The 12,456-nt window shown below is 38.9% G+C and overlaps 1 protein-coding gene across 6 annotated transcripts in view; it reads right to left on the bottom strand.

The window, feature by feature from the left end:
* The window catches only part of LOC128604273 (collagen alpha-1(XIX) chain-like), a 250,103-nt gene that overhangs the window by 143,336 nt on the left and 94,311 nt on the right, over window positions 1-12,456 (bottom strand). For all 6 annotated transcript variants that reach the window (XR_008385160.1, XM_053619275.1, XM_053619277.1 and 3 more), the window contains one exon: window positions 2,347-2,382. Coding sequence is in view for 5 of the 6 variants with exons in the window: in XM_053619275.1 (XP_053475250.1) it covers window positions 2,347-2,382 (36 nt within the window). In the remaining variant the exon portion in view is untranslated. The remainder of the gene's footprint in view (window positions 1-2,346; window positions 2,383-12,456) is intronic.

Below are 12,456 nucleotides of genomic sequence, written 5' to 3'. Positions count from 1 at the left end.
AAATAGATTAAACCTGGATCATTTCAGGTATGTGTATGCAGCTTTATCCATATAAAAGTTTCTCGTATTGCATCTGTTAAATTAACTGTTTCTGTTCGGGTTTTTGGCTCTGTTAAGACTCCCGTTAACTTACCCAAGGACACGCGCTGATAGAGAAGCGTTCCCATTGGTTGCAGCCTGTAGGTATTATGGCCAATCAGGAAACTCAACATTGCACAACCACACGCAGCATATCCCTGCTACACTTATATGCGGAACTGGCAATTATGTGCAGGGCTTGCTTTTGGGTGAAAAAAAAAAAAACAGTCTATAATATTTTGTCTCCTCTATTTTTTTGTTGATGAAAATAGAGACATTTTGGTAAAGTTTTTCTTTTTTAAACTAAATTTTAGCCTCATCTTTTTTCATCAACAATATTGCACGTTGATATAGTCACAATTATGTCTACAAAGACAAAGAAGGTTAAGTTTAAAAACATTCATGTTATCAAAGGCATCCATGTTCAGTATTATTTCATTAGTATTTATTAAAAACTTTACAAATACATCACCACACAAATGATATCTCAGAAAAGTTTATTGTGTAACCATTTATCATGATATTGATATTATATTGATATATCACTCAGCCCTTGTTGCTATATAAACTTTCAATATAGATGGTGACGTTCCCTTAGCTAGCATTTCCTGAAGAAATGTTATTACTTGAGGTACTGTACAGTGCACTGAATACATATGATGGAGTGCACAACATTTGCATTTCCACGAGAGTGTACAAGGTCATGTGCTGGGGGCTCTTACATTCAAAATGTTTCTTGGAATGTTGTGTAGCAGTCTTGGCCTGCTCTTCCCTCTGAGAAGCTGTACCAATAGTTTACAGATAGCCAATGGTGCCAGATCATTCCATCTAATTGCAAAAACAGATATTGCCAAGGAGGAAGGTGCCAAGGCATTCCATCCATCAGCAAAGTCAGCAAAGTCCTCACAGATAACAAGCACAAGATTTCTTAAAAAAAAAAAAAAAGAAAAAGAAAACTCACAGAGGGCTGGTTTGAGTATTTCAAAAACTGCTGATCTGCTGGGATTTTCACATACAACCAAGAAGGTATCCAGGTATTTAAACACTGCCCCTGGCTTTTAGGAGGGATGAAGTAGAACAGTGTACGGTCTTCAGTCTAAGGTACAACACTGGTTGTCAGAGATTAATTATATTATTATTTCCCCTGACCCTGTCTCCTCAAAAAGAAACACTCTCAGATGCAGCATTGTAGGGACAAGGCTTAGTTAATAATACACATTAAAGTATGGGTTATATAAGTAAGAGACTACATTTCCTGTTCATTTAAAAAAAAGACTTCATTCAGTACCAAATTAAAAAAATGTTGCTGTTGCTCTGCTGCTATGTAGGCTCATGTCTATTTGCATTGGAGACAGCTCTGTGCATATCCGATGACAATGGGCACCAACTTTAGCTAGCTATCTAAAATAGAGCATATAGGGAAAAAATGCTTGGTCGCTTCCAGAGTGTGAATGTGTATTGCCCAATGTGTGTATTTTATTACCTAACCTGTCAAAAAGCCAGGTAGGTAGCATGCTAGCTAAAACTGAGAACAATATATATTCACATGAGGGAAAACAGTCACACCAGATAACTCACTAGCTTGACTTAACCAAGTTTAAAACACAAAAATATAAATTTACACACAAACACCTGTTAGTCACTAGTCAGCTATCAAGAGTTCACTAGCTTAATTCACAGCTGAGTAAAGATACAAGTTCTACAATAAGGACAAATTCAAATATCAGCTATCATTCACTATCTTCCCACCAAATTAGATAAATATAAGCCTTACCTGTTCAGCAAGATTAAATAACAGTCCTGAATCCATTTTTCTGACTCACACTCTCTTTTGCATAGTCGTTCTCGCCCTTGATTAACTACCTGTGACACAGTCTGAATAGGGGTCCTATAATGCTTGATGTGTCTCAGCTGGTGCATGACATATGCTTTGTCAGCTCAGAAACATTATATACATATTATTATTATATATACATATTATTATATATATATATATATATATATATATATATATATATATATATATATATATATATATATATATACCCATAATAAATAAAGTATAAAGCATTTTTCTCCCTGATTCAGCAATCCTTTTTTTTCTTTGTCATTGTTAACAAGAAAATCCTATGCAAAAAGTTTCAAAACAGTCAATTAATATTAACTTCATTATGAGAGAAGAAAATGGATCTCATGAGAAGACCTGTGACACACCATGCAGCCCATAGTTGAAGAAATCTGCTTAAATGTTAATTAACCAAAGCTTACCTTGATGCCTCTGCCTTCAGATGATCCAGGGGGTCCCTGCATTTTTGAGAAAAAAAAAACTGTTAAATATCTATATTGCTTAATTCTGCATGATCAACATTTTTTTCATAGTAGAAAAATACAAAGTCCCAACACTTGTATGTAAAAATCGATAACATTTACCAACACTCATCTTTATTAAATATTAAATTGCAGAGGGTTGATATTGAGGACAGAAATATGCATTTCCAGGATTTCATTAATACTTTTCTTGAGGCAGATAAACCTTTGTGAGCAATATGCCCAGTTATAGCCTGTGACTAAGTCTTTAGTGCCAGTGATGGTGGAATATGAAGGTAAGAAAATTTGTCTTCCTTGTAGCATTTTTCATCAATTGTAAATGTTTCTGGTAAATATTTACATGCCACCTCAAACCCATGTAAGGAAGGCACTTAAAAACCTGAGCAACCAAATTAACTGTATAGAGGCAGAATAACCCAGGGGCACTTTTTGTTATTATAATTAGGGTCATTAATAAAGCAAATCTCAGTCATCTAAATACAAACAGTATATGAAGTGTCCCTTCAGGTTAAAAAAAATTCTGGACCACTGCTATACTGTTTTAAAGAGATGCCTACTGCTCTATCCCCCATGCAGCTTTGAACACTTTGATCAATGTCTTGTTCGCATGTTTCCTACCTATAAGCAGAAACTAAAATCAATGGTTACCACTGTGAGGATTGTGTGGCATTGATGAGAGATAGATGAAGTGAGAGTCTGTTACAGGTACAAAGTGAGAGGGAGAGAAGAGAGGCTTCAGGCCTTGCACACACAGGTGTGTGTGAGTTTTGACAGTTGGAGTTTGAAACATGAACATTCCGAGCTAGGACTGTGCTGAGTCTGGTGGAAGTAGCTTAAACATTCAAGGAGTTCTAACAGTTAAAGTCAATGGGAATTTTGGCCACTTTGAGCTTCGATAACGGAGAACTGTACTTCCATTATAAAAGTCATAGCACACTAAGTCAGAACAGGCTAAAGGTCTATGGTGAATTTGCAGCATGTAGCATGAAAGCCCTTGGAGGAGTATTGTTTAGAAATTTTGGGTTCCCGAATAAAATTAACAACTTGAATTTATTTACAGTTTCTGAGGAAAATGTGAGTGGTGCTTGCCTGTGCATAATTTGACGCCAACATGCAACATGTGTGCATGCATTTTGTGGTGCCAGGCAGGTAGCCGGCGCACAGGAAACAAAGATCGCTCCTCGCACGACTGCCGCAGTGGCATAGAAGAGACAGTTCCGCTTCAGCGCCACCAAATGTTTTGGACGGCCAGAGAGCACGCGGCGGCGGGGCAGGGCCGCCAACACACCCACGGCTCGTGAATGGTACACCATGCGGAAGAATTCCACCATCCAGCAAGCGAGGGGAGAGTATAAAAGGGCGATATTCCACTCGCAGAAAGAGAGAAGTATCTCCGAGCATGTGCGCAAATGTCTGGCGTGTTTTTTGCAGTTTTGCCGACGCGTGCCTGTCTGCTAATCGCTGTTGTGTGTTTTTTCGGGTTTCAGGTGACTCCGACGCGAGTGACGGCTCCGCCCCGCCCCCTTGGTGTATCCGCCGACGGCTGAGACCCTCACCGCCCAATCGCCCTTCAACCCACACATACGCACCCACACACGCACCCCCGCTCACCGATTGTCTTAAATAAATCTCCCATAACACTGAAACAGCCTCCTGTGTGTCTGTGCTCCGCCCACCGCTGGCTAAAATCCCTACAATTTGTTGAAGCATAACTAATTTGGGACTAGTAAGGTGCTGAAGATTTCCTATGGTGATCTAAACAGTGTCTCTGTTTGCCTTTTTACTAATCTAGACTCATTTAACATTAGTGTGTATTGCGAATCCTGATGAAATTCCACGTAACATTCATGTGGGATCAATTTCCATATGGGATTTCCTGATTCTCTGGACCAAGCTGAACACGTGGACACATCATTCTACTCTGGGTCACCGAGAGCGTGGGAGTTAGGGGGTCTAAAATTTCTCATTATTGTCTATGGGGCCAGAATAATGCCATTTTCCAGACATTTTTGGCAAAAATGCCGGAACGTGATGTGTATATGTAAGGTCTAGCCTTCGCTCCCCACATACATCATTGAGCCTTGGGCACCCAAGATCCTGTTGCCAGTTCACAATTTGTTCTTCCTTGGACCACTTTCGGTAAGTAATAATGACTGCATAGAGTGGAGGAAATAAGTTTTGAATGCATCAATATTTTTTTCAGTAAAGATGTGGCTATTCACATGACATTTTCACCAGACTTTGGTATTAATTCAAGAAATCCACACATATGAAGAAATCCAAACATTAAAGTCCATAAACGAAGTTGTGTGTAATAAAGTGGAATGACACAGGAAAAAAGTATTGAACACGCTAACTGACATTTATTTAATATTTAGTGGAGATGCCTTTGTTTGTAATGACAGCTTCAAGATGCTTCCTGTATGAAGAAATTAATGGGCTGCAGTATTCAGGTGTGATTTTGGCCTATTATTCTAAACATATTGTCTTTAAATCTTGTTCAATTGGATTCAAGTCAGGTGATTGACTGGGCCATTCTAACACCTTGATTTTTTTTTCTCTTAAACCAATTGAGTTTCCTTTGCTGTATGTTTTGGTTCACTGTCCTGCTGGAAGGTCCACCCACGTCTCATCTTCATCATCCTGGTGGATGGCAGTAGATTCTTCTCAGGAATCTTCCGGTAAAGGGCTCCATTCATTTGTTCCTTCAATTATATGACGTCTGCCAGTACTATGCGATGGAAAAACAGCCCCACACCATGATGCGTCCACTTCCAACTTCATTGGTGGTATGGTGTTTTTAGGGTGATGTGCAGTGGCATTTCTTCTCCAAACATTGTGTGTAGTATGACAGCCAAAAAGTTCAATTTTGCTCTCATCTGACCACACTACACTCTCCCAATATTTCATAGGCTTGTCCAAATGAGTTGTAGCAAACTTTAAACAAGCTTCGACATGCCTTTTCTTTAATAATGGAGTATTGTGGGGTGAGTGTGCATAGAGGCCATGGTGGTGGAGTGCATTGCCTATAGTTTCCTCTGTGACGATGGCACCTGCTGCCTCCAAGTTTTTCTGGAGCTCATTCCAAGTGGTCCTTGGCACCTGGGCTACTCTTCTGATTATTCTTCTAACTATCTGGTCAGAAATCTTGTGAGGAGTTCTTCTGTGCGTGGCCGGTGGACGACAGAGTGATGTCGCTTCTACCTGCGGATAATGGACCCAATGGTGCTTACTGGAAGATTCTGAAGTTTTGAAATACATCTGCATCCGATTCCATCAATATGTTTCGCAACATTAAGGTTGTAAAGGTCTTGGGACTAGCTCTTTGCTTTTACTCATCATGAGAGGTTTCTTGTGTGACATCTTGGTAACGAAAAGCCTTTTAACAGACCATCATTTTACTAACCGAGCTGATATTAATTTGCACAGATAGGAGTATAATTACTTTCTAACTACTAATCGCCTGACCTCTGCCTGTTCATGATTATAGACTTCTGCCTTATCTTTTGGACTTGTTGTTTTATTAAACTGCCATACCTGCATTTGCTTATGTCTGCGCCTCCATATCGTGACAGTTATGCTTATTGGATTAAGGGCTGGTGAAACTCCAGGATTTGGGGAGGGTTCCTACAATTGCTTACTTCCTTTGCATACTTTGTTTACAGTCATCAGCTGAATGCTTTGTCTTCATGTGGAAGGACTGCCCCCTAAAATATCTATAAAACTACAATGTATAGCTCATTGCTTTAGACTTGATGGCTGCAGCGCAAGACAGCACATTCTGACCTGTAGACTGATGCTACTGATGTTCTACAATAAAGTACACCTCTTTAACACATCCCTCTCTACTGGCACATACCCTACCTCATTTAAGCAGGCCCGGGTTACCCCACTGCTTAAAAAACCATCACTTAACCCTGCTGTAGTTGACAACTACAGACCTGTTTCCCTCATCCCTTTTCTTTCCAAAACTCTTGAAAGAGCCGTTTTTTTTTTTACAACTCTCCAATTTTCTCACACAGAACAACCTCCTGGACACCAAACAGTCTGGCTTCAAGAGCAATCACTCCACGGAGACTGCTCTGCTTTATCACTGAAGCCTTACAACTAGCAAGAGCAACCTCTAGATCATCTGTCCTCGTCCTACTTGACCTCTCTGCTGCTTTCGGCACTGTGAACCATCAGATCCTCCTGTCAACTCTTTCCAGCCTGGGCATCACTGGAACGGTTCTGCACTGGGTGGAATCCTATCTCTCTGACAGATCCTTCAAGGTATCATCGAGGGGATGTATTTCTGAAACTCAGCAACTCACAACTGGCGTTCCACAGGGGTCAGTTCTGGGTCCACTCCTCTTTTCTATCTACACTACATCTCTAGGGCAGGTGATTTGAGTCTCATGGCTTCTCATATCATTGCTATGCTGATGACACCCGGCTCTATTTGTCCTTCCAGCCTGACGATAGATCCGTCTCTGCACGCATCTCTGCTTGCCTGTCGGACATCTCGGTCTGGATAAGGGAACACCATCTTAAGCTTAACCTGGCAAAATCTGAGCTTCTCGTCATCCCAGCCTGTCCCTCAATCAACCACAACCTTACTGTACAGCTCAGCTCAAACACACTCAAGCCAACCAGGACGGCCAGGAATCTTGGGGTGATTTTGATGACATCTTGACATTTACAGACCACATCTCAATAACTGCACGGTCCTGTAGGTTCATCCTGTACAACATCAAGAAAATCCGACCCTACCTCACCGAACAGGCTACACAGATACTAGTCCAGGCTCTTGTTATCTCAAAACTGGACTACTGCAACTCACTACTTTCGGGCCTCCCAGCCAGCTCCATCAAACCCCTTCAGATGATTCAGAATGCTGCAGCACGCCTTGTCTTCAACCAGCCCAAGAGAACCCATGTCACACCCCTCTTCATCTCCCTCCACTGGCTTCCTGTAGCTGCCCGCATCAAATTCAAGGCCTTGATGCTCACCTACAAGACCTTGTCTGGTACAGCACCCTCCTACCTCAACTCTCTCCTGAGGGCTTACGTTCCCTCACGCAATCTGCGATCGATTAGTGACCGACGTTTAGTAGTTCCCACTCAGCGTGGCGCAAGGTCCCTTTCCAGAACCTTCACACTAACTGTTCCTCAGTAGTGGAATGAACTTCCAACCTCAATCCGGACCGCAGAATCTCTCACCATCTTCAAAAAACAGCTAAAGACCCACCTCTTCCGTGAACACCTAACCAATTCATTAAAAAAAAAATTGCACTTACACCTCAACTCTGTGCACTTTGCTTCTTCTGGAACTCAATTAATGGATCTTGTATGGTAGCACTACTTGTATTGTTCTCTGCTTGATATATCGCTTTGCTTGTATTTTTCTCATTTGTAAATTGCTTTGGATAAAAGTGTCTGCTAAGTGAATAAATGTAATGTAAATGTAAAGTATCCTGCTGAAGCTTTATCCAAGTCTTCTGGGCTTCATTTGTGAGTTTTCAAGAGTTGTTAACAATAACAAGTGTCTACAACACCATAATTTGGTTTGTATGTGTGTGATATACACATATGCGTGTGTGAATGTTTTAATTGCGGTCTACAGAAGTGTAGTCTTGCTTTGATTGATTATTCTTGTTATAATATACTGTAGTATATAGTTATAGTCACTGTTATAAGTGGCTGAGGAGCAGGGCTGGGAGGGTTACTTTCAAATGTATTCCATTACAGTTACAGTTTACTTCATAAAAAAATGTAATCAGTAACGTAATCCAAGTATCACAATATGAAATTAATATAATCTGATTATTTGTGGATTACTTCAAGGCCACATATGTAAATAAAGTCAAGAGAAAAGCTATATGATCTAAAATACTTTTATTTAGAGCTTAAAAACACGTTTGGATTTGTTTTAATAAAGTAAATGAATAAATAATAGTGTTCAAAATAGTAATTAGTGTTCAAAATAGTAATAATGTTCAAAACAGTGTTACTATGAATGCAGACTTAAATACGCTGAATAAGACACACTATTAGCATTACAATTATATATATATATATATATATATATATATATATATATATATATATATATATATATATATATATATAAAGAGATGCACTGATACTAAATTTCTCAGCCGATACTGATAACCGGTTATTGAGTGATATCGGCCGATACCAATAGTTTGGCCTTTTATGCCTTCTATTAAATTAATAATAATAAAAAAATACATTAGGCTCGTTGCCGAAACTGCTTCACTGCTGTAGCGTCCGGTGTAAAATTTTACCAGTGCAGAGCTTACAAACAGCAGTTCTGTCATCATTCCACACAAGAGACATCATCTTTACACAGCACAAAATCGATGTGTTTTCCCACCCTCTTTTGAATGACAGGATATAATCGGCCTTGATCATCGGATGTTTTTAAACTATCAGCCATTATCGAGAAAAATTGCCTTTAATGGCCAATACATCAATGCATCTCTAATATATATAAATTTAAATTGGTTTCAGTCTGCCCATGTTTGACATTTTGAATGACCATGTAATAAAAAGCAATATGATAAGATGAAATTAAAAATGACCTTATATGGCCATGGTCATTGTTTTGACTCAGGACAGCTGTCATTTGCTGCTATTGTCAAGCAATTGTTTGATGTTGTACACAACAGTGCTTCATCTTCACACATTCGCTGAGAGTAGGCTAATGGTTGACAGGTAGGAATTATAGTTGCTGCAAGCCTTTTATACTCGACCAATTGGTGTGCCAGAAGGCAGGAATTACAGAGAGGAGTTAGAGCAATGCAAATATGTGTACACGTGTTGCAGTATTAGACCATAAACACATCATAATGAAACTAAAGCCAAATGCCTGACATATTCTCAAATTTAGAAATCCCGGCCGGACACTTTAAGGTTCAACAGAGGACATGTCCGGGAAAAAGGGGATGTATGATCACCGTAAAAAAAACATTTCAGAGAACAATTTGTGTTAATTTCTACCAAATTAACTTTGCGCAAAACTTATTTGCGCATGCACAAGGAGGTTGCTCATGTGAGCCACGACTGATAAGAGAGAACCAGAACTGTAATCAAGCAGCTGTCTATACTGTGTTATGTCAAAAGATTTATTTCTTTGGTTTTAAATGAAAAAAAATGTAATCCTGATAGTATTCCCATTTTTTACAAAATGTACCTGTAATCTGATTACAATGTTTTTGGACGTAACTGTAATAGATTACAGTTACCAGTTTTTTGTATCCTGATTGCGTAACGTCATTACATGTATTCCTTTAATCCCCAAGCCTGGTGAGGAGCAGTGTCCTAATTGAAGTTTGGAAGTTTTGTTGTTGATTGATAAGTTATATATTTTAAAGTTTACATAAGTATATTATTTATTGTTCTTAAATGATAATACTTTGTTTTATGCATAAATTCAAAAGAGTATACCACCCCTCCAAAAGTATTGGAACAGCAAAGCAGATTCTTTATTTTTGCTATATGACTTAAACCATTCACCAGCAATAAGAATCACCAGGCCAGATTGGAATTCACAAAGAAATATAGAGATGAGCCACGAAAGTTCTGGAACCAAGATTAAACTCTACCAAAGTCTGGAGGAAGATAGGATCTGCTCATTATCTAAAACATAGAAACTTGTCTGTGAATCCATGGTGTCATGGCTTGGGCTTGCATGGCTGCTTCTGGAACGGGCTCACTAATTTTTATTGATGATGTAACTCATGGTGTTAGCAGCAGAATGAATTCAGAAGTCTATAGAAATATTTTGTCTGTCAATTTACAGAGAAATGCATCCAATTTAGTTGGGATCATCATGCAACAAGACAATGGCCCAAAACACATTGCAACTCAACAATGGACTTCATCAGGGGAAAAGGTGGAATGTTTTAGATTGGCCAAATCAATCAAAAGACCATAGCTCAGTTTTGCATGCATTTCACCTCCTGAAGAGGAGACTGAAGGAGAAACCCACGAAAACAAACCACAACTGAAAGAAGGTACAAGGCTTGAAAAGCATCACAAAAGAAGAATGCAACAGTGTGGTGATGTCAGTGGGTTGCCGGCTTGATGCATGCAAGGGATATGCAACCAAAACTTACAGTAAGTGTTATTTACTGTAAGACTATCTGTTCCTATGCTTTTGCTCACCTAAAAATTTGTGGTCTGCCACAAAAGGTGCCATGTTCTAGATGTAATATCACGAAATGAAAGCTGAAATTCTTATCTACTGTCTCATTTTCATTTTGTTTTTTAAAATCTCAAATCCAAATGTATAGTATAAACAAACAAACAAAAAAAAAAACTGCAGCTCCAATACTTTCAGAGGGGACTGTAAATACAACACTTTTCAAAACAAAATTATGTCTGTTATATCTTCTATCGACCAGTGTTACCCTTCCCAGGAGTGGTCAACCAACAAAGATCACCCCAAGAGCACTGCGAGATCCCAGGCAATTAAAGGCCATTCTCACAGTGGCTAATGCTAATGTTCATCATCAGGTGAACACTGAACAATGATGTGCATAACAGGGTTGCAAGAAAGACACTGCTCTCCAAAAAAGACCATTGCCTCCTTCTTCTGATGGCAGAAAGACCCATAAACAAGCATCAACTGAAGGAGGCTGCAGTAATGGCCTGGCAAAGCATCTCAAGGGAGTAAACTCAGCATTTGGTGATGTCCATGGGTTCCAGACTTCAAGCAGTCATTGACTGGAAAGGATTTGTATCCAAGAATTAAAAATAATCATAACATTTATGATTGTTAGTTTGTCCAATTTCTTTTAATCCTGTGAAAATGGAAGGACTCCTAAAACTCCTAAAAATGGCTGTAATTCCTAAATAGTTAATGCAATATTTTTGTTAAACCAACTGAATTATTAATAAACTTCAATCACATCTTGATTGCTTCATTTCAAATCCATTAGTGTACAGAGGCAAAATGACAAAAAATGTCACTGTCCAAATACTTACGAATAGAGATCAACCAATGTAGATTTTTTATAACCGATAAAAAAAGTTTGTCTATAATTCTTAGTGCCAAGCTGCTTAAACTACATATCAAGCATTTATGTAACACATGTAACCTGTGCATTAATGGCTGCTATGTTAAATAAAGTGCAATTCTCAAAATGTCCACAAGATATTACAAAACCGATATCCGATTATGGAAAAATACTAAAATAAATAAATCGTAAAACCGATTATTGGTCGATCTCTACTTATGAACCTAACTGTACTCCTACACAACACTTCCTGTTGGGTTGAGATAATGAATGTGATTGTTATTAGGATTGCTGCAGGCTTATTTCCTCAAGGGCCAGTAGCAAGTAATCACTGTATTTGCGTTACAACTCACCAGTGTTTCTTATTCTTTAAGAACCAGCACATCAGATCTCCTATATTCAGGCTGTACCATCCTGCCTTCATCCTATAATACAAATGAGGCAAAAAGTCTCTCTACCTTAGTCACTGCCTTAGCCAAAAGGTCTCTCTGCCTTAGCCAGCTTAGATGTGCCTGCTCTTTTATTAAGTCACAACTTCAATGCACTTAAACATGCATAAGAGCTCTTCAATGAAATTGGTACATTTGGAATAGTAATAGATGTTTTTAAACATGGTTAATGAAATTGTCCAGCCATATTGGATGAGCAACCAACTTTAATTTTGCCAGGGCAGCCTTAACAACACCCTGTAGTGCATTCAGTGCTACTGCACTGCTGTGCTTCTGTTTTTCAATTTGATCTTTGCTTCAATGTTAACTACAAGCACTCTTTAGTGAATTGGGTCTCAAGTTCAGAAAATGAATCCTGCAAGCTCTGTCCTTTAATGTGCTGTTGCGTTTCTGCTATTAGGTCTCGTATTTGACCAAGATCCTAGGTTATCTCATCAAATCTTCCAATGCAGTAAAGTCACTCTCTCCTTTTTAAATCACTGTCAGCAGAATATTCTTCCTGCTGTAGTTCCTCTGTCTTCAAAAGACAGCTCTGCAGCTATATCTGCTGTTCACTTCACTTCTTCGTTTCACTTC

This window comes from Ictalurus furcatus, chromosome 29 (assembly GCF_023375685.1).
Source record: "Ictalurus furcatus strain D&B chromosome 29, Billie_1.0, whole genome shotgun sequence".
NCBI classification, from domain to species: Eukaryota; Metazoa; Chordata; class Actinopteri; order Siluriformes; family Ictaluridae; genus Ictalurus; species Ictalurus furcatus.
The sequence above is the reverse complement of the archived record's forward strand: the minus strand, read 5'-3'. Positions and strand labels throughout refer to the sequence as shown.